This window comes from Larus michahellis, chromosome 1 (genome assembly GCF_964199755.1).
Source record: "Larus michahellis chromosome 1, bLarMic1.1, whole genome shotgun sequence".
NCBI classification, from domain to species: domain Eukaryota; kingdom Metazoa; phylum Chordata; class Aves; order Charadriiformes; family Laridae; genus Larus; species Larus michahellis.
Window position 1 is genome coordinate 162,127,660 of NC_133896.1, and position 23,085 is coordinate 162,150,744.

Below are 23,085 nucleotides of genomic sequence, written 5' to 3' on the forward strand. Positions count from 1 at the left end.
TGTTTGTTACTTTAATATTGAGAAGGAAAAGGCAATGATTTGTAAAAGACCTTGATGGAGATGTTACATAATAAGCAGCAAAGTAAATCACTGTAATGATTCTATATATCTTCTAAACAAGAAGAACCCTTCCTGAAAACATTACCATTTGAAAAGCTTATTGTTTGTGGAAAATGTAACAAATGCTGTCAAGTTGCTTATATACATTGTTGCTCAATAAGTTATTCTTGGGTTGGAATATGGAAAAATCTAAGGAATTGATTGAACCCATACCATACATCCTGATTTATCTCTTCAATTGTTGTCATTACCGTAACTCTCTAAAAGACAGTGCAGAGGCCTGTCAGCTTAGGCAGCCTCTCTGGCATTCCTCATCGGTGGAGCTCTTTCACCCACAAATTTAACTGACCTTTTTTTTGCTCCACCTTTCAAAAACTACAGATGTAAATGCCATGTGTATTAGCAACATAATGCACTGAATGACAACTTGCTACTTTATTTGAAATATCAGAACAAAGAGTAGGTGATTATTAAAATTATGACTGACTTTAGGAGTCACTAATACTTGACATTCATGTGAGACTCAAAGGGCAGAAATAAACTCCATAGGCAAATGCCACATATGACCTCCAGCCTCCATTGGTCATGGCTAATAACCTGCCCATCATACCAGAGGACAAAAGGTGGCTGTACAATAGAGCAGCCAGTCACTAGAGCTTTCCCAGGAAGCTTCACACAGTGGTGCTAGACAGACTTGTGAGAAAGAAGACTAATGTTACATTACACTAAATATTAATAAGCTGTTGGGCCTAAAGGGCCCAATCCTGAATCCGTACTATGAACACATCTCTTGTTGAGCTCAGCAGGGGACAGCCCGCAGCCCAAATATGAGGGCTAGTCAGCAGAACAGCTATTTAAAAGTGATTGCACTATAAAGACTTTGCTGTAGTCTTCCTTTTCCTCTTTAGCCTTCATCACTTTGGAGTTCACAAGATATTTTCACTGTTATCCATTAATTACAGAGCCAATCCATTTATCCATGAAACATCTTTAAACAGAGATGCCCTTTGGGATGCAGGGATTAAAGCATCAATTGCAGTGGATTTGATGGTTGCTAGGAAGCTAGGAGGAAGGACAAGGGCAGAGGAAATCTAGAAATGGCAGAGATCCATGCTTGTTTCTTTATTCACTTTAACTGAACTATTTCTATTACGCTTTGTGGAAAAATTATTTCCATTCTGTAATTGTGTTTTTCTAAAGCTGTAACAATCTAAGGGCATAAGTGTAACATCTGTAAGTAGAGATAATACTCCATACCAGCTGGCAGAGAGTCTAATTTTCTAGTTATACTGGTTGATCCAACAAAAGATACTACCTCTACCTAGCAATCTTGCCACATGAAAATAACTGATGAGGATTAGAAGATTTTCATTAATAACCTCCAAGCCAAAAATCTCACATGTGATCTCCCAGCAGGAATACCAGAAAGTAGAGCCAATATATTTGGCTTCCTTTCTTCTCATTTTGCACCCAACTGAAGGCCAACTCTATCCCGGGCTGCATCAAAAGAAGCGTGGCCAGCAGGTCAAAGGAGGTGTTTCTGCCCCTCTACTCTGCTCTGGTGAGACCCCACCTGGAGTACTGCATCCAGCTATGGGCCCCCCAACATAAGAAGGACACAGACCTGTTGGAGCAGGTCCAGAGGAAGATCATGAAAATTATCAGAGGGATAGAACACCTCTCCTATAAGGACAAGCTGAGAGAGTTGGGGTTGTTCAACTTGGAGAAGAGAAGGCTCCAGGGAGACCTTATTGTGGACTTTCAGTACTTAAAGGGAGCTTATAAGAAAGATGGGGATAAATTTTTTAGCAGGGCCTGTCGCAATAGAACAAGGGGTAATGGTTTTAAAACAAAAGAGGGTAGATTTAGACTACATATAAGAAAGACATTTTTTATAATGAGGGTGGTGAAATAGTGCAGCAGGTTGCCCAGAGAGGTGGCAGATGTCCCATCCCTGGAAACATTCAAGGTCAGGTTGGACGGGGCTCTGAGCAACCTGATCTAGTGGGAGATGTCCCTGCTCATTGCAGGGGGTTGGACTAGATGACCTTTAAAGGTCCCTTCCAACCCAAACTGTTCTATGATTCTGCTGGCCCGGCCCAAGAAATACTGATTGCTCTACTATTATCAGAGTCATCCTTCATGTCTCTCCAAGGATGCCCTCCTTACAGTCAGTAGCAGGAAAGATGGTCTACCCTTGTGCTATTGGGTTCCTAACCCTTTTTGAAGTCAGTCTCACTGTTGCAACCTCTTCTCTTTCTCTTCCTCTATCTCACGTTCTCCTTTTCTCTGCAATCCTCCCTCCACCTCCAGTCCCTCTTGCCGCATCCTCACCCATCCTCCCCGCAAAATTCTCCTCACCACCTCCTTTCACACATGGGATCCCCAGATCCCACTGGAAGAGCTCGGCAGCTCAGACTCTCCTTTCTGCACCATTTCATCTCTAATGATGGGAACGTTTCTCCCAAGAAAATCAAATGTTCGGCTGGGAGTAAGACTATGTTCCAGTTATACCAGTCATTTGTCATAGGTCTGCCCCATACTTGTGCCAGGCAGCAGAGTAAACAAGTAACTTGCATCTGTCGCAAGAAGTGGTACAAACACTAGTATGTTCTGGAAGTCACCGTAAAAGAATGCTCAAATTTGAAGATACATAAAAATCTCCTGGAGGGAGTACAAAGAGGAGCTAAAAAGATAAAGACTGACAGCCCCCTGAGCCCTCAATATTAATAGAGCAATTGCCTGCTACAGCAGGGGTGGTAAAGCTCTGCATGGTCATTAGCACATGAGCTGGGTTTGCTTCTCTTCTAGCCCACAAGGGACTAGAAGTTCTCTCATACCCAATTACAAACAAAACCAGAAAATAGTGTGTGTCCAAAGAATTATTTTACTACTGTTCCCAAAAGACAGTTCTCCAATAGGCTTTCAAGCACATTAATCCGACCACTGAAAGGAGGAATACGCAGTACTGAGTGGCCAGGACAAAAGTATTTTGTTTGCCCATACGAAAAAAAAAAAAAGAAATCTAAGCCTGCCCATGCCTCAGCCACACCACGTCAGGCTGGTTTAGTTTTCTACCTCCAGTCACCACCAGCCGGCAGTGCAAAACTCCTGTCTTGATGGCCACTGTCGTTTTTCCATTGTTCTTCCCTGAGGTCCAGATAACCGTCTATTTCTGGAGGGGCAGACCTCCAAGAATGAAAGGTCTTTGGCAAAGGGCAGTTGCCGATATGCTGTACTCCTCTTATTCAAGACCTTTGTTCAAGCAACAAAACATTTAACTCCCTCTTGCCTCATGTGTGCAGCTGTCTGTTGAAAAATCCCTGAATCTAAATAAAAATTGGAAAGGGAAAAAAGAATAATCATTAAATCAAAGAGTAACACATATATTCTGTCCCTTTATTATGACAGTATATTTCCCAGATGGGGTTTTTTTTTAGCTAATTTAATGTCCTATAAAGGCTTTTCAAAGGAAAGATTTACACAATAGTGGGAATGGGGAAAGATCAGATTTAACACCACAGCTTTTAAATACGAAGATTTATCATACTCTTAAATTCTAAATGATTGGTTGATCTTAGAAGACACTGTCCAAAGCTGCACTTGAAAGTATTGGAAATATTCATTACACATCCCATGACAATAATGGTAAGACTTGTGAAAGTTATTAGTGTTGTCAACTTAGCACATAAAAGTCAAGCAAACATCAAAGACACATTTCTTCTGTGTATAAAACATAGAAAATTCAATTTATGAATTCGTTGGGGATGCACTAGGAACCGGATGTTTTGTTTTAGCTATCTCTAAAAATGTCATTATGCAGGTGGTAGCAGCTACTAACGTGGAAATTATTAAAAAAAGAACAAGCTGCAGAACAGCTGGAACTGTCACCCCCCTGTATCTCTCTTTCAGACTGTCACTTTGGAAGGTCTGGCTTTCATCCTGCCTTTCCTCATTGCCTTGTACAAGGTTATGTTCAAACTGGGGAAATCAGAAATCACCTCTAAGTCAAACAGTGTCTGAAATCTGCCCACAAATTGGTTCTCTTTCTCCAACCTAAATTTCATAGCCCACAGAATAACGGTGTCATTCCTGCACAAGTGATCAAAAGTCAGGAGAAGTTCATCCAGGAAGGGATGGTGGTAAACTACATCAGCAGCCAAAATGTAATCAAAGTGACAGGAAGGCTTAGGAAAGTTCTTTTCCAGATCAATTCCCCAAGACAACTCCTTAACACAAGGCTGGTGCTTGCATTTCAGCTTTGTATTTTGTAGAACATTGTGATGAAGGTTTCCCAGCAGTTCTGGCAAATCTGTGGCAGTCACAAGTGCACCTGTAACAGGGAGAAAACAAAGGTAATCTCTGAACATACTTCAAGACTTGAGTAAAAGCCCGTTCACAAAAGCCATTGCACAAGTGATTTTACCAGGTAGCCCTCACTGTGGGCAACAGAACACTGTAAATGCTCCCAATAGCTCTTAGCCGTTGCTTGTATGATAACTATTTGGCTCCTGGCAGTTCTACTCTACAGATTGCCAACTAAATGCAGCCAGGGATGGGTGGGGAGAGATCAGATACTTACAGGTCCTTGATATCCTATTGGTTAAAAGTACAGTGAGCAAATAGGGATTGAAAAATACCAGTACTGACTCAAAAAAAAAAAAAAAAAAAAGTCAGCATGAGATTTAAGTATTGACTCAGGTTCTTTCATTTTTACATAGTCACAAGATTTCTCAGACTACAGAAAGCTAAGATTCTGTTAAAATGCAGAAGTTACTGATTTGGATTACTCTTGAGAAAGAATAGGCTACCATGAGAGAAAACACAACAGTATCTGTAGCAGAAAAATCAAGGATCAATTACTGAAAGAAAATGCAGAACAAAAATAGAAAGAGGGTGACCTGGCATCCAAGAGCTGTTTGGTCAAAGGAAGGTGACCTGCTGGTCATACCTACATCTGGCTTCATCTGGTTGCCACTCACATCCTGTGAGGCCACTAGTTTCTTATTTTGGTCCCCTGTTTAACACTGTTAGTGACAACATCATCTACTGGGACCTCATTTATTGCACCAATACACTCACAGCTTTACAGAAAAAAATAACAGAACAGGTTTCCAAACAAGCCTTTTTCTTGCTCTTGGAAGCTTTCAAACAATAGTATTTTAGAGGAATTGAGCCACTTGCTTTGCCCTCCAGTATTCATCCAAGAGATGTTTGCAAGAGCGTAAGAGCAATGGCATGTACTTACCCAGTAAACTGGCTACTATGGAGACCAACCCAGTTCCGGCTCCAATTTCAATCACATTTTTGTCAACCAAATTGTATTGTTTAGAATTAGTTTCCAAAAAATAACACAGAACAAGAGCCTGTAGGGGAGGGAATCCATTAACATGCTGAATAAATAAATGAACAAACCCCTTCACTAAAACCGCATTGTCATTTAAAAGCATGCAAAAAAAAAATTCTTTTGTGGTTTCACGTCTGTTCAAATGAGCAATATTCATTCAAGTGCTGTCCCTAAAGGATCACAGCTCACTATGATCTTTGAGCTCTTTAGGCTGACAAAATAAATGCTACAACATGCCTCAATATAGGTTTGCAAAGCATTACAGCCAGAAGGAACAACTGCAATTATCTAATCTGTCACGCTGCATAACATGAGCTATAAAATTCCAGTCAGCAATTCCTGCTTATAACTGCACTTACTTCTGGTTGAGCTAAAGCATGTCCTTCACAAAGACATCTTGATATAAGGACTGCTTGTAAGAGAAAATCCACAGCCACTCTCATTAAGCTCTTCCGGTAGTTAATTATTTCTAACAATAATTAATTACCGTAATGATTCAAAAGGGACCAATAGATTTACCCCTTTTCTGTGAGTTCAATTTGTTTTCAGGTCCTCTGTGCTTACCTTGTTAAGCATAGCTAGCTTTTACAGCAAACAAAGCCACAGAGCCCTCTACGAAAGGTTCCTTATGTATGCATTTATAAACTGTGACTAAGCTTCTTCAGCTCTTCTGTCCTGTCCCACACTGACCAATGAGTTTTAGTTCACTGTTGAAATAGAAATTTCTAATTTGACAAATATAGTTGCCTCACACATTTTTTCCCAGACTTAGATAATTATATAGTCTCCATTGACAAATACATATGATGGTTGCCACATCCTCTTGCAATAGTGACGACCATTTGGAAAGACAATTATTAGTGGCTCAGACCGACACAGCAAAATTATGCTCTTAGTTTAACTTTTAATCAGCTAAGAAGTAGAAGGAAAGGAGCAGGAGGAATATTGACCCAATGGGCCCAATGTTGACATGCTAGAAATTCAAACAAAGCTTCTGGTTTCTACCTCTTCATTCAGAGCAAAAAGAGTAGGGTCTTCTATGTAAATTTACATATTTCTCATAATCAGCAAAGCTTTGGTGTAGAAATAAGTCTGTGAGCACCAGGACTAATTAAAGCCAGGTTCCTAAAGATTGCCTCTGATGTTTGACTGACTTTTAAAAATCACATTATATTAAGATTTCCTGTTAGTCCCATATCTTCCTATAATTTCTTCCCTCAAAATTTTGCCATGTTCTGATGTAGAAATTAGCTGGCAGGATTAAAATTTCTGTGGGCGAAATTAGGGAAACTTTGAAATCTGGCTTCCTTTCCATGAAACATGCAGAAACTTTATTTTCCTCAAAGTTTCTGCCCTCTCAACAAATTTGGCTGACATTTTTCGAAAGAGTTCAAATACTGCTGGATGGAACAAGAAAGCAGAACATGAGGAGATACAGACAGAAGGGTTGCCTTCCTTCCACAGCAAAACTGGCTAAACTTTCTGAGAAAAAAAAAAAATTTGCTTTTCAGTACCGCTCACGATTTTGTGAGAATAATTGGTAGTCAGCCAACCTTTCCTCGAAGACATGTGCTGAGGCTGCCAAGAGATAAAGTATAAATGACTTTTCCAGGTCTGCTAAGACAAGGAAAATCACTTGGAGTACAAAAGAGCAGAGTATACTAACTCTCCTCAGCTGAACTGTAGCAGTATTTCTTAAAAATGGTACAATCCTAGGAGGCTGATACCATTGGGACAGAAATGGAACCTCTTGGGTTTTAGTCCTCTCCCTCCAAGAGAAGCTTCTGGAGATGGTTCTGTTTCAGGGATGTTCTCTTAATGCCACAAGCGTCAATGGTGCGTCGTGGCACCTCCCTGACCACAGTGGTTTCTTTCACTCTTAAATATTCCAAAACAGTCAGCCAGCTGCATTGCACAGATTCAAAACCTTGAAGAAGGCTCTTTGTATGGCAGGCATATTGATGGTTCTCATATCAGGAGCCAAGGACAATGTTTCTCTCCCACTAGATTTCTGGCTTTTTAAGAAACTGAAAGCTCCAGCTGAACCTTGTTGCACGTCTGCGTATTTACAAGGTAAATTTGTTTCTCACGCAAGTAGGTTGAGTAGCTTCTGAGCGCTAATACCTCATGAGCTCGTATCACAGCTGTTTCCGCAACCTGGATCTACCTGCTATACAGGGTCTGTATTTATAAAATGTACAGAAATGTAATCATCATACAACTGCCATATTTCTTTCAAAATATGCTTGTAATTGGATTGTAATAGGATCAAAAGTTACTGGTCGATGAGGAGGGGACACAAGACCATACATCTTGTGTGATAAGAGCACAAACAAGAAATACCACTTCGGCTTTGAGAACCAGGAATCCAGATGAAACCAGGCTAAATTCAGGTTTGGGATTTGCAGAAGGCAGACAGGGAAGCACAGAGTGTCTTCCCTGGGTTTACAGCATACAACAAAACATATTAATTGTGCAAAACAGATTAAAAGTTCTAGAAGACTCCAAAACTAAAAAAAATAACAGTACTACATAAATACTGTACCGATGGCCAGACGACTGCCCCGTAACAATCAGTGGCTTCTGTAATTCTTATCTCATGGCCAGCAAAGTGAAAGCCTTCCCAGGCCTTATGTGTTATTAGAGCAGGAAAAAAACGCCTTCTCATGATTTCTGCAACTATCTCTTCATCTTCTTTTTCCCCTGGAAGCAAAAGTATAAAAGTTGAAACAGGCTGAGTGGACTGATAATGAAACTACAAATTTATATTGAAAACCTGATTCGGAAGCAAGAATGTGAATTACATCTGCGAATAAAAATATATTTCACCATTAATGGTTAGCATGATACATGGGAAATCTCCTGAATTCTAATTGAAGTTTTCAGTTTATGACTACATAATTTCTTGTTTTGCTGAAGAAGCCAAGTCCATAAACAGTAAAGTGGAATGATACCATATATTGCTTTCCATTTCAGCAATCCAAAAGAAATTTTTAAACTTCTTTTTTCCCTTCAAGAAGAGCTGCCCTAGCATAGATACTCGTGCTCTTATGTGCCCGGATTTTTTTTTATTATTTCCCATATCCTTTTACTGTTCACTTTCCCCCCATTATGCTTCTTTTTGACAGTAAACAAAAGGAGCCACAGTATCATTTATAAGTCTGTCACAAAAGTTGTGAAACAGATCCTAGCAACGCAAATTATGACAGACAGGAGCGAAAGCACTAGTGTTGTCAGGAAAGCTTATCCGCCCACCCCAACAGAGCCCTGTCAAAGGGATTCTTTCCAGTTGGCTTGATATCCTGAATGCCATCCCTGTTGCTAAGCGAAGGATGTTCATCATAGCTAACATAATCCTGGATAACTCTTCTAACAGGAGAGGATTCATTCTTTTTTAGCTGAATACCAAGCCAGTTTCAGTTTTGTCATCATCACACAAAGCTGCACCACAATGTTACCAAAAAAAAAAAAAAAAAAAAAGTAAGCGAAGTTGCCCAGAGCATTTTCTTAGCAAAGTCTAGAATCATTCCAAGTTTTCATAGGAAATTTGCTTTCACAGCCAACTATGATCTCTTGGCAAATTAGCTAAAGCAAAACATGTTTACAAGCTACACGCCCTAGAAAGCATGCTAGACATTTAGATAACTGTGTTACCATCTTGTCCAAAGCAGAGTTTCTGTATCAAGCCTGCAGTTATCACTGAAATCACAGATATCAAGATCAGGGTCTGCACAGAAACTGCAGGCCCAATGGTTATTAAAAATGAAAACTTTTATGTTTTCATCAGCATAAAACACATTAGTCTAACAAAGATTCTTCACATTTTCTTCCCACTCAAATCACTGCAGTTACAGTCCATGATGGCTCAAATGTTGTCACTTGCTCTGCTATGTGCCACAATATTTTTATTGCCATATCCTATTGACAAAGTCTCTCTCCCTTCCTTGTGATAGAAGGACCAAGGAATGAAAGCAGGGGTGAACGAAGAAAGAGATGATACCAAACAAAAAACACATCAGAAAGATGCTCAGGCTCCATTAGCCAATGCTTTAAGCTTGTAACTCAACTTACACTAAGCATCAGAGGAAACTAGAGAATAGCAACAAACAAGGAAGAAAAAGCAAAAATATTCATGTTCAATCTTAGTATGTTGACACTAAGACATAATCTGAAAGTTAAAAAAAACAACCGACAAAAAAAAAAAACAAAACCATACAACAACAAAAAACTAACCTACCCACAGTACTCCAAGAATTTACTGGGGAACAGGAACCCTAATCATGGGATACGGCAAAATTAAAAATAATGTAATGTATATGCTACTGGAAAAATACTAGTATAATTTTATAAAGGTAACTTAAATAGTCAACATTGAAACTATGGTATCTTAAGATGTTAGGAAATAAGTAGCATGTGGCAGCCCATTACATCTTCTGCAAGCCTCTAATGTTAAGTTGAGGGAAAACACATGCGTCATTGTGCCTGCAAGCAGGGAACTCTGCACAAACATGAGTTAAGTGCCAGAGAAATGCTGCTCCAGGGCAAAATTAATCTTTACTTATGAAAGAATTAATATGAAGCTGTCTTATTACACAAATCGTAAGTGTATTTAATATATCATCCTGTTTCCAGGCATATCAGATAGAGCCTGCTTTTAATCTTCTCTGATTGCTTAGAGCAGTCTGATCTTGTTCTGTGATCAGTACTAGCTGTGGAAGTAAAAAGCTATTACTTCGATTACCCCCCAATTACAACCATTCTTCTTGATTCTTCCTCCCTTGACATCTGTTTTGGATCCAACCTTGATGAGAAGCCGTAACTTATTAAAGTCTTAACTTATAAAACTTCTGCCAGAAGATCTATACTACTTCAGCAGCATTACAGTTACCCCTCTAGTGCTCAATAAACACTTCCCACCTATTCCCTACATTATCAGCAATCTTTCCGCTTAAGGCTTGCATGGCACCTACAGTAAAAGAATTTGTAGGCTACGGCTCCCCACCTGAGCTAAACTGTCCAAGTCCCTGAAAGAATAATCCCAAACCTGCTGATCAATAACACCACTTAAATCTTTGGCCATCTTATCCCTTTGGTAATCCCCCAGGTAAGTTATCTGGAGAAGTTTGTGTAATTTTTATATTTTTCTCTTTCCCTTAAGAAGATCTTACTATTGTGGATAAGCAAAAAGAGTGTATGTTTCATCAGAGACACCATATGGTAGACAGGTTTCAAAACCCTAATGAGAAATTTTATTGGGATCAGGATTCTGATGAAGAGTGCTAACAAAATAAGGCGTGCAGACTTTTAGTCAGATTTACTTACTTACATATAAGTTTCCCTTCATACTGCAAAGGGCACTCTTCTATTTTCTGCTTTATATCTTTCAGAATAACTAAACTTCCTGTGGGACGGCACAAAAGGAAAGAAGTTAATTTTTCTGTAACTGCCTTCCGTAACAGTCAGAACAGAAAAATAACAAACTAGTGGGAAATCTTTCAAGCAACAAGAAAATTCTTATCAGAGTAAGCAAAATCCAAGCAAGATGAAGTCTTTTAACACCTGCAAACATTGAGAAAGTTCTGCTGGTACTTTGATCAAACTAGTTTCTTGATAGCAGATGTAAAAAGCTGATAGGAATTTATTCTCCTTGAAGCGTTTATCTCTGTGTTAGTCTATATTACCTTGTTCAGGAAGAAAAAATCTTGGAATTACGACTCATTGAATGGATTTTAATGACCTTTTAAGATGACAAGAGCTGCCTCGTCTTTAGAATAGGGTCAGATGAGAAGAGGAGGCTTGACTGACCTGGCTCTCAATTCTTGTAAGGATGGAAGTGCATAATGGGCATTTCCAGCAATACTACTCGAGCAGCCATGCTAAACTGTCAGAACTTAAAGGTCTGTTAGGACTGGTTCCTCCCTTCTTCATTTGCCTGGGTTTCACCAGGTAAGTTTGCTCCTCACTCTTCTTCTGTGGTGTGGAGAGGCATGGAAGTGGTATATACACAAAATGACTTTCTTCAGCCTATTCAACTCCTTGCATGAGCATGTATACGCAGAAACCACTGGAGTTTCAGGTGCTAGAACCTTGTTTACATAAAGATGAGGCAGTCTGATCCTGTTCAGGTAACATACAGAATTTGAGATAATTTTTGTTAGTGAAACAGACTCCTTTGGTCTTGAACTTGTGTTCACAAAGAAGTTCCCGTCTATAGATGCCCCAAATTCTTCTTGAAAAGGAATTTGAATGCCTTTAAGTTTCTTGAGACTTTCTGCCTAATAGGTTAATTTCTCACGGTGTTCTTTGAAATATTTCACAAAAGTCTAACATCTTTGGAGCATGCTTTGAACTCCCTTGATTTTAACTTAATATCAGGGTTGAGGGAGAAAAGTCATATACTGCTGACACGTCTTGCACTATATCAACCGCATCGTTAAGAAATAGCATAAACATAATTCTCAAAGGCGAAGCAATCATCATTACTACAACTGAAATGCGAACATAGTTTTCCAAAGAGACATACTAAATCATGTGGAAGACTGGAGTTGTGAAGTCAGTGGCAGGTTAGAGAAACGTGTGTCAAGCTGCAAAATCTTGTGTAGGGAACCAGAGGATTTTGCTGACACATTCAAATGTCAAATGAAGTGGTTTATATTAAAACAAAACCTAAAGAAAAGGAATAGGACATGAGTTCTGCTGAGACAGAGTCGGAGATGTCCTTCAAGTGGGGAAGGGAAGCAGAAGTAAAATAACGGAACACAGGTCAGGTCACAATAAAACAAGTTGCAAACTGCAGCACCTTTTTCTTTAACAGTGAAGAAAATCACACAAATAGGCCTCAGGCTATCTTTCTTGGCACACTTTTTGCTTAGAATGAGTAGATATAGAACCTGTTTAGAAACTTGCTGCATGATCAGCTGCTGCATCTTCTCTTTATACCAATTGTCACATAAAATCATGCTTGAGACTATACAGCTCCATCAGGAAACAGTAACCTTAAAATTCAGTTGGGTATCTTCCATCAATTAATAGCATACGTTAAACCTCTCACTGCCTAACTAATGATACTGCCTACATTAATGGCAAATAAAAGGGGAACAGATTAGTCTCTCTCTGGCCTGACCCTTCTTAATCTCTTGAGGTCAAATGGTGTCACAGCCCAAGGTGATAAGGAAATAAGACCCAGCCGTCTTCTGCTTCTCTCCTGCTTTGATGGATCTTCTCCAACTGGCAAAAGGAATGAAATCAAAGCCTTCAGCATGAACTTGACCTGACAAAGTTCAGCCCTACAGCAACATATTCTCCCTTCTTCAGAAGGAGCATAGTCTCACCTGTAGAGTTTAGATTTAAAATTTACCATTTAGACTTGTACTTGCAACAGTTTTAAGAACCATGTGTCAAGAGTTGTGAAGACGTACGTGGTTCCTCTAAGACTTCTCACCAATTGCCTGAGTTTGCTGAACACAGGAGGACTACCTGTGCCAACATTACTGATTGAGCAATGCATGAGAGGAAGTTTCAAGAATTCATGATAGCCAGGACTCTTCAGATCTCCCTACTCTAGACACACGGAACTGGAGTCATCCAAAATAAAGATTCAAGATGTGTTTTACATATATTATATATATAATATACAATACCTATGTTACATATACATATATGAAATAGCTATCTGTATATCCCAACGTCAAGAAGATACCTGCAGAAAGGTCAGTAAGGGAACAGATCTGCAACCAGTTCTGTAAGAGATAACTGAAGAAGAGTTACATTACTACACTGATAGGAATCATCAGAAGGTAGCCCTGTGAATGCATCTGGGTATTCCCAATGGCTCAGAAGAAGTTTACCCCAAATCTACATTAGGACCCAATTCTAAGGGACTATGGAGTCTCACAATTTCTACTGAGCTACTGACACCTCAGGGTCAGAGCCCTGGTCTTGCAAGCATTACAAATGACTCCATGGAAACATACACAAACCTGAATCACAGAATAGTCTGCACATTCCAGGTGGTATCACTTTAGTATCTTCATTTCGTTACACTTATTTCTATTTCATTCCGTTCCTTTCCAGCCTAAGGACCCTTAAAGGAAGGTGTCAGGAGGGAAATCTAATCATGGCCTTGACTTTCCAGAAGTCAGATGTAACCTATACCTTTCTAAGAATATAAAGCAAAGTACTATTCCAGTACTTACCTAAACTACACAGTTAATTTTTCCTTACTTCATCCCTACCTACCAAGAGGGAAATGACCATGTAACCAAGTGTAGGCATTCCAGTACATTCATTACAAGCTCAACCTGACGAAGTGATGGCAATGAAGAGGTATATTATATTGATCAATCTGAGATACTACGTCACGGTAACATAATGCTTGAAACTTTATACTTTGAAATGCAGAAATACAAAACTGCCACCCACGGGCAGCTTCTCCTCAGCCAAGAAACAAGAAGCACTTAGCTCAGAGCATGAGGAGAGAAGAACAGGAGAGGGGTATGTTCACAGTATCCAGTCTATGTATTTACCCAACCTTGAGAGGCGCATTTTCAATTTGAAATTCACACCACTGATATCCCAGCCCCATCCAAGTCACGGGTCATCCAAAACCATTAGAAGGCTGAAAATAGAAGTACCATAGTCAGATTATCTCATGAACACATAACGAATTCAAATGTGCCAAGTACTTCCCTTGCTACTTCATCGTGTTTGTCTGTCGCTGAAAACATCTTCGGGTCTAGGCACAGCAGCTATTTAATTGCTAAAGATAACTAAATGATTTCCCTTTGGCTGCAAAAACAGACTGTGTTCTTAAAGTAGATGGTCTAATGTACATTATAAAAGGCCAACAGCCAATTTCCTGATGGATAGGAAGGCTCTGGATGAGTAACTTAAACACTGTAAGCCATTGTCTAGTCTAATCTTTCACTTCTCTTACCTTGCCCAGTCAAGAGGGCCTTGTGTCACTGAAAGCTCTTACTTCCTTGTAAGGACACGCCAGAACATGCCAGGTACCACAGCCAGCGGAACAGAAGGGACCCAACAAAATGCCTGTCTATTTTCCCCTACCAATAATTCTTTTTTTCAAAAATATTTCTTTGAGAAAAGGACCCGAAAGTAACCTAACAACACCAATCCATGCAAACACGCCACCTTTCTTGCGTGGCAGTTGAGAAATATTTAATTTACTGTTGAAATGCAGCTACAGCAAAGGGGAAAGATGTGAAAACAGGAAAGACGTGGGAGAGAATAATATGTTACAGACGAGGGCTTTGGCTATTTGTGTGTTGCCTCCAAATTCCATTCTATCCATACACAAGAAGTTTCCATTTGAGTTTAGTAGCATCTTCAGCAAAAGCAGGTCTATGTGCTGGGGGGAGAGAAAAGGAACAGGGAAGTGTTAATTCAAATTAGTACACCTGATGTTTACTGTAGTATTTGAATGCTGCCACTTTCAAACCAAAGGCTCAGAGATAAGTTACTATAAGATAGCCAAGAGGTAAATTCAGAGAAGAGGTATTTTTAGACTATTTTGATTTGGTCTGAAGGTGCAGTTTAGTCATTCCTTAATTGGATTATACTCAAGTCTTATTCCACGCTACCTCTTTTAGTCTTTTTTTGTTTGAAGACAGCTTATTGCCTAAGAGGAGTAGAATTTGACTTATGACATTTCAGGTCAATCCTGCAGCGAAGAAAAAAAATGTAGGCAACTAATGGTGTGACTTCCATGAATTTGGGGGGGGTGGCATTAATGCTTTTGAGATGAGCATTAATGGAAGAACTTGTTTGCTTGCCATTGTGGTTGTTTTTTTTTTGAAGATAGCAGCATAATTCAAAGCTAAGAGACAAAAAAAGAGGAAGATGAAAGGGAAGGCAGGTGGTGGGAAGATATCGCAAAGTTTCATTTATGTATAGTATAATTAGGCTCATTTTTTAACCAGCACTGTTAGTTGCAAAGTCCACAATATAAAGTATGGTTCAGCAAAAGGGAGGAACTGGGTGCTGGACCTTCCTCAGAAGGATTCAAATTCACAGCTCACTCACCTGAAGTGTGTGTTCCGTGCTCCCCCCGGCTTCCATCACCACCAGAGGTGGACCATCAGGAAAACCAGGATTGCAAGAATCATGCTAGACGGACAAGCAGCAAGGAAAAGCCCAGCTATGAACTGGGTGACTCAGGTGTGAAGCGGCAGGCTTGGGCTCCACACCCTTGTGCCAGGATGTTTTTCACATTTTATAGCAAAGTCTTTGAAGTCAATGGAAAAGCATCAGTGGGGAAGAGACTGAGAAAGGTAAGAAGTGTCTTTAGAAGTAACCCAGGAATTAGGAACAAGAGACTAAGTCAGTCCCTCTTCCCAGCTGGATATCTTAACTTCTAAGTTACAGAGTTATGCTGCACCTCCCTTGCCTCCATTCCAGCTATGTCCCATTTAAGGCACCTTTCTGGACTCCACATGGAGACTTGAAATGATGGCAGGAATTGCTGTCAATTAGGACATATGTCAAGCAGGGTGAGTAGAAGGAGTGTGTCCCTTCTAAAATGCCAGGAGCTATGTGAAGGTTACCAGGTCAGCATTTTCTCAGATATTTATGGATTAAAAGCTGAGCCCTGGCCAAGTGAAGGGAGACGACGGAGTGTCAAGGACAAGTACGCCTTGCAAACTTGCTCTCCTCCTTTTGTCTCAGAGATAAAATTATTCTGGAGTGAATTTAAATAATGAAACTGTGGTAAAATAGCTTACTATCCTAAGAAATGAAGATAGGAGTGGCAGAATCTGATCTTAGAAAAGTTTAGACAAAGAGAGTTAAAGCTAATGATCAAGAGAAATCATGAGAGGAAAGAGAGAGACATCTAAGGATGCAGGTGTGAAGAAGAACAGACTGGATAAAGACACCAGAGGAAAGATCAGACTGGGTGAGAACCTACCTGTAAGCTGAGAACCAGTGGTAATGGGAATCATGAACAAGAACAAGGAGTTTTAACCTGGAGAACTTGTGACAAGCCAATGAAGAAGGAAAGAGGAAAGCACCAAATATAAAAACCTCGGACTGGAAATTGCAGAGAAACTGAACTGGAATAAGAAACCCCAGCAACAGCGATTGAGGCTGGGTACGTGAAGTTAATGAAATGGGAATGGGGAAGGCTGTAGAGGAAAATGGTGAGAACAAGAAAGGCACAGGCTCAGGGTGATTGAGCAGGTAAGTCTCCAGGCAGCAGATTCAGCACCTTTCACCTCCAGAATCTGGCATGGAATTTAATATGCCAAAGCCTGGTGTCAGATGAAACTTTAAAGATATCCCATTTTCCATTCCTTTCTCCTCAATCCTCTTAAAATAGTCTTTCTAGACATAGAAAAGAACCACCTGCTATCATTATCAATACAGTTACTCTTTTAGCTGAGTGGAATATATCTCTGCATTTGATCTGAAGATTACCCCTCTACTCTGCTCTGGTGAGACCCCACCTGGAGTACTGCCTGCAGCTCTGGAGTCCTCAGCATAAGAAGGACATGGACCTGATGGAATGGGTCCAGTGGAGGGCCACAAAGGTGCTCAGAGGGCTGGAACACCTATGCTATGAGGACAGGCTGAGAGAGTTGGGCTTGTTCAGCCTGGAGAACAGAAGGCTCTGGGGAGACCTTATAGCAGCCTTCCAGTGCTTAAAGGGGGCTACAGGAAGGATGGGGAGGGACTCTTTATAGAATCATAGAATTGTTAGGGTTGGAAGGGACCTTAAAGATCATCTAGTTCCAACCCCCCTGCCATGGGCAGGGACACCTTCCACTAGATCAGGTTGCTCAGAGCTCCATCAAGCCTAGCCTTGAATGTCTCCAGGGATGGGGCTTCCACCACCTCTCTGGGCAACCTGTTCCAGTGTCTCACCACCCTCATGGTGAAGAACTTCTTCCTAACGTCCAGTCTGAATCATCCCATCTCTAGTTTTAATCCATTCCCTCTAGTCCTACCATTACCCAACATCCTAAAAAGTCCCTCACCAGCTTTCTTGTAGGCCCCCTTGAGACACTAGTAGGCCACTCTAAGGTCTCCTCGGAGCGTTCTTTTCTCCAGATTGAGCAACCCCAATTCTCTCAGTCTGTCCTCATAGGAGAGGTGCTCCAGCCCTCTGATCATCCTTGTGGCCCTTCTCTGGACACGTTCCAGCATGTCCATATCTCTCTTGTAGTAGGGGCTCCAGAACTGGATGCAGTACTCCAGGTGGGGTCTCACGAGAGTGGAGTAGAGGGAGAGGATCACATCCCTCGACCTGCTGGCCGCGCTTCTCCTGATGCAGCCCAGGATACGATTGGCTTCCTGGGCTGCAAGTGCACACTGATGGCTCATGTTGAGCCTCTCGTCCACCAGCACCCCCAAGTCCTTTTCTTCAGGGCTGCTCTCAAGCCAGTCACTGCCCAGCCTATATCGGTGCTTGGGATTGCCCCGACCCAGATGGAGGACCTTGCACTTGGTCTTGTTGAACTTCATGATGTTGGCATGGGCCCACCTCTCCAGCCTGCCAAGGTCCCTCTGGATGGCATCCCTCCCCTCCAGTGTGTCAGCCACCCCACACAGCTTGGTGTCGTCAGCAAACTTGCTGAGGGTGCACTCTATGCCACTGTCCATGTTGCTGACAAAGATGTTAAACAAGACCGGTCCCAGTACTGATCCTTGAGGGACTCCCCTTGTCACTGGCCTCCACTTGGACATGGACCCATTGACAGCCACAATGTGGGTGCGGCTGTCAAGCCAGTTCTTTATCCACTGAGTTGTCAGTCCATCAAACCCATATTTTATCAGCTTGGAGACCAGGATGTCATGCGGGACAGTGTCAAAGGCTTTGCTCAGGTCCAGGTAAATGATGTCAGTTGCTCTCCCCTTGTCTATTGATGTTGTGACCTCCTCACAGAGGGCCACCAGGTTTGTCAGGAACAATTTGCCCTTGGTGAAGCCGTGTTGATTGTACCCAATCACCTCTTCATTATTCTTCTGCCTCAGCAGTGCCTCCAGGAGGATCTGCTCCATAATCTTACCAGGCATGGAGGTGAGACTGACTGGCCTATAGTTCCCTGGTTCCTCCTTCTTTCTCTTTTTGAAAATGGGGATTATGTTTCCCCTTTTCTAGTCAGTGGGGACTTCACCAGACTGCCATGACTTTTGGAATACAATAGAGAGTGGTTTAGCAACCTCATCCGCCAGTTCCTTCAGTACCCATGGGTGTATCCCATCAGGTCCCCTGGACTTGTTCACTTTCAGGTTCATCAGATGGTCACGAACCTGATCTTCACTTATGATGGGCAGTTCTGTCCAACCCCTGCCACTATCTTCTGTGACTCCAGGAGTGTGGCTGGAGCCCTCGCCAGTGAAGACCGATGAAAAGAAGTCGTTGAGAACCTCGACCTTCTCCATATCACTTGTCACCAGCTCCCCTGTTTCCTTTCTGAGGGGGCCCACACCCTCCCTAGTCGTCTTCTTACCATTAATGTACCTATAGGAATTTTTGCTGTTTATCAGGGAATGGAGTGATAGGATGAGGGATAACAGTTATAAACTGAAAGAGGGTAGATTTAGATTGGATATTAGGAAGAAATTCTTTACTGTGAGGGTGGTGAGACACTGGAACAGGTTGTCCAGAGAAGTTGTGGCTGCCCCATCCCTGGAAGTGTTCAAGGCCAGGCTGGATGGGGCTTTGAGCAGCCTGGTCTAGTAGAAGGTGTCCCTGCCAATGGCAGGGGGTTGGAAATAGATGATCTTTAAGGTCCCTTCCAATCAGAACCATTCTATGATTCTGCCGTATAGGCTAATTTTGCATACATTGACCTAATGTCCTAGAACTCAATTTATTTTCATAATTCAAAAGCTAAAAAAAAAATAAAAATACACGCGGACTCACTCCTCCCCGCTCTGAATCCTGCATGAAGAGAGTATCCAGATTGGATACTCCTGGACACGTTCCTGTGCAACCTGCTCTAGGTGACCCTGCTCTGGCAGGGGGGTTGGACTAGATGATCTCCAGAGGTCCCTTCCAACCCCTACCATTCTGTGGTTAGACAGCCAAGCTTGCAGAAGCATAGAAATGCCTGTGCAACTTTACCTCAGCCCTCGTATAGTATGGAATACATAATGACAGTTATCAATATTATAGTTAATGTATTATAATGTATATAGTTATATATATTATCAATATATATATAGTTATAAATATTAGTAGTTCTACCTTTAATATTTATACTTCTAGATGTTTCTTCCACCAACAAATGCACTTCATTGCGTAGAATCAACTCGAGCCCTTTGTTCGAGTTGGAATTACACAAATGGAAAGGGAACTGTATTAAAGGAAAACTCCAGGATTAAGGCACTTGAACAGTGCTTTGTGGAACAGCAATCTATACCAATCCCTATCAGCCATCTCCTTTTGCAATGTCAGCTTTCCGGAGAAGGTCATCAATTTGCGGTACTTTATAAAAAAAGTATTCAAAAGCAAAAGAACAAGCATTAGTTTCAGTAAGCATGTAATTGAAGTATTGCAGTCACGCTCAAAGCTCTGCCTTGCCTCGCTGAACAAGTAGCAAAGCAAAACTGGACGCTGAGCTCTCTCGAAAAAGCAGGAGCCCAAAATCCTGGCTCTATATGGACCAGGACTCAGCTGAGATTTTAAACAAAAAAATTATGAAAACCAAAATAATAATAAAAACCCCTCCTTCTTTTGCATTCAGCTGTAGAACGTAACTAGACCCCGCCGCAAAACAACATACGCACTTTCCCTAAAACCTTGGCTTCTCCTGGTGACCCCTAAAAATGAGATAACTCATGATGCTTTAGGATCTTGAAAAGCCGTGCAGCCACAAACTTGCTTACGAGAAAGAGCTGCCAACAGCCCCTGAAGGTATTTGAAGATTAGGTTGGACGCTGTCTAGACAGAAACCGAGCTTGTAATAACCAATTCTCCCTAACTGACACCCCGCAAACAAACCCCTCCTGAATAGCTTGATCATAGTCACGGCTTCATTCCCTGGAACCGGTTGCAGGCAGGATGCCAGGCACTGGTAGGAAACTGCTGGGACAGGAGCATGCCGGCGCGGCAGATACTCACTGCATAGCTAGCATACTACAACAGCGCTATCTGTTGTATTTTCTGTACAAGTGCCATAAACACAATTCTTCAGGAAAAAATGAATGATAGGACAGGTCGTTGTCAGCAAGACACCTTGTTCCCCACGCTTAAACAATATTGCTAAGTGCACCGAGAAAATAGAGAGAAATAAAAAAAATTTTACCTTCTTGTTTTTCCCATTCTCTTACCAGCTCATTTTGTAGATGATTATGTTGTGATGATGTCAAGTCCATACTACGCCACAAAACCTGGGACAGAGAAACACAAGCCTGCCTGAACAAAATGACTTAATTTCTTTTCCCCCACATAACATTTCACAACATGTAAAAATTCATTTTTACATGTATTATGCTATAAGTTACTTCTATTGATAATAAAGACATACAGACACATAAATAGCAATATTGAAAGCATAAAAGAACCAGAAGCAGCAAATGAGTTCAACTGTTCTACTCTCTGAAGGGAAGAAGCAAGCAGATTTACAAAAAAGAAAAAAGAGCTTTGATAAACATTTAAAGCTATCTTATGAAATTTTAAAATTAGAATCAATTCAAATCAGGTTTTGGTAGGCTTATAAATGACTGAAAGGAAAGGTAGCAACAAATGCCTGAAAGAGAAGAAAAATTGCACTGAAGGGATCTAATCTTGTTTGAATTAATTGGCTTAGAAGGGAAGGAAACAACCTATTAGTAAAAGTTGCCCATGAGAATAAGCGGGAAGCAGGAGCTCTAGGCAACACGCAGGACAGAATACATATGTGCCTCTATAAACAGACACAGAACATGCAGACTCGGGAGAAAAAAAGTAGCAGGAAAAGGGTGACAGAGGACAATACGGTTTTCAGCTGTCTGCAAAAAAGCAGACAGACAACCAACAGTCTCCAGTTCTTGGTATTTTACGATCAGAAAAACACTGAGAAAAACAGAAAAAAAATAAAATTTGTTTTTTGCAGAAAAAAACAAATCAGTGCTCTGATAATTTTTAAAGCTCTTGCACTGTTATACAGAAATCTGACTGATTTTTGCAGGAATGGTTATAGGCAGCATAGAGTTAATAATCTATAGATGTCTAAACACCTAATAGAAATGCAATCAAGGGAGCATCTCTATCTATTAAAGAAAAGAAAAAAAAAAACCAACCACCAAAAAACAATGTAAAACCACTGACTATCAAGAAAACTTCCTCACAGTGCAAAGCCTGAGGATGGTTTTCCTCTCACGACTTCAGATGAAAAAGGACAGTATAGAACAGCCCCGTCTTGTTAGAGAGGACGCACCAAACTCGCTTGACTTCACCCTACAAAAGGTATCCAGGTTTAATGCTTAACCTTGTCATCGCAGTGCCAGCAGCCCTTAACCTATTCGAAGGTGAAAAATAACTTAGGGGGCTTCTACGCATCACCGTAAATCTTGTAGAACAAAAATACTGCTATTATATTTATGTCTATCTATGAACTTCGCAATAGTAACACGTTTATATGGGGAACAGAAGTGAGATTCACCAGCATTCAAAGTCCTCGTCTGCATCTTCAGAATAACAAGTAGCATTAGAAACTTACTGGGACATTAAGCAGTAAATGTTACACACATCCATCAGCTTGTCAGCCACCTCGGAAGCATAAAAAAAGACAAATTTTCTTCCCATTGGTAGATAAAAATAACGGGTTAATAATCAGTCCCTTTGCATTCTGAAGGACAAGCAATGTTGCATTATAAAAAACACCCTAAAAGGGAAAATTTTGTATTTTGTGGCCCTCTACGTTGTTTTTTTTCCTTCTAAAAAGAACCTTTGAGGTAACACTGAACCACGCAGCAACCTGCCTGACTTTTACATATGAATTCAGGGGTACTACAAGCGACCAAGCAGTGCAGAACAGCTCAGCTGCTGAATTATGCCATTTAAAGTAAATGGCACAAAGTAATTTAAAGCCACAGACAAGCGAAAGCACCGCTGGCATCCGCCGCGCTTCGGCCAACATTACCTCTATCTCTTGCCACTTTCCAAAGACGGGACGCAAAACAGAAAAAGCCCTTATGTGCCCGGCCGTTTCCCTCCCGGGCAGAAGTGTGCTCCCAGGCGCGTGTCGCGCGTTGCCAACATCCCCACAGCAGCAGCAAGTAATAAACCCCCGACAGCTGCAGCGGGAGCAGAACCCGGGCACCACACGCCGCCTCCCTTATGTAAGGCGGCACAGATTTCCCAACACCCGGTCAAGGGAGCTCCAACCGACAAAGTAACCAACTTTGGGTATTTAAGGTGTTTTTGTTTGGGTTTGGGTTTTTTTTCCACAAAAATAAAATAGTGGCACAGTGTTGGTAACCGCTCGCTGTGACTAAGCAGTAACCCAAGAGCTAAATATCATTCTTCAGAGTCAAAGGCGTCTTCCAGGAGTGGAGGGCAATTTGCAAAGCGGCAGTGGCGCATTTGTGGCAGGGGTACATAAACGCACATGCACGCCGGAACGCAGAGCTGTAACAGGGTACACAACCCCCAAAATCCTAGCCCATTTTACAGCCAAATATCCATGAGGCAGCTGTCAATGTGCATAAATATACACCTACCACTCCTCTTA

At 41.2% G+C, this 23,085-nt stretch overlaps 1 protein-coding gene across 9 annotated transcripts; it reads right to left on the reverse strand.

Moving 5' to 3' along the window:
- On the reverse strand, nt 1-22,689 carry LOC141732593 (protein-lysine methyltransferase METTL21E-like). Of its 9 annotated transcripts, none has more exons than XM_074561820.1 (6): nt 22,495-22,640; nt 20,677-20,761; nt 10,734-10,808; nt 7,953-8,110; nt 5,309-5,426; nt 1-4,393 (listed from the first exon to the last, which is right to left on the reverse strand). In XM_074561820.1, exons 2-6 carry the CDS (start codon nt 20,744-20,746, stop codon nt 3,969-3,971), a joined length of 846 nt encoding a protein of 281 aa, XP_074417921.1. In that variant the 5' UTR covers nt 20,747-20,761; nt 22,495-22,640; the 3' UTR covers nt 1-3,968. The 9 variants fall into 9 exon arrangements, with proteins under 9 accessions (XP_074417921.1, XP_074417983.1, XP_074417976.1 ...); XM_074561882.1 differs by having other exon boundaries at nt 10,730-10,808; nt 20,702-20,761; nt 22,495-22,608; XM_074561875.1 differs by having other exon boundaries at nt 10,730-10,808; nt 22,495-22,521.
- Nucleotides 22,690-23,085: the final 396 nt, after the last annotated feature.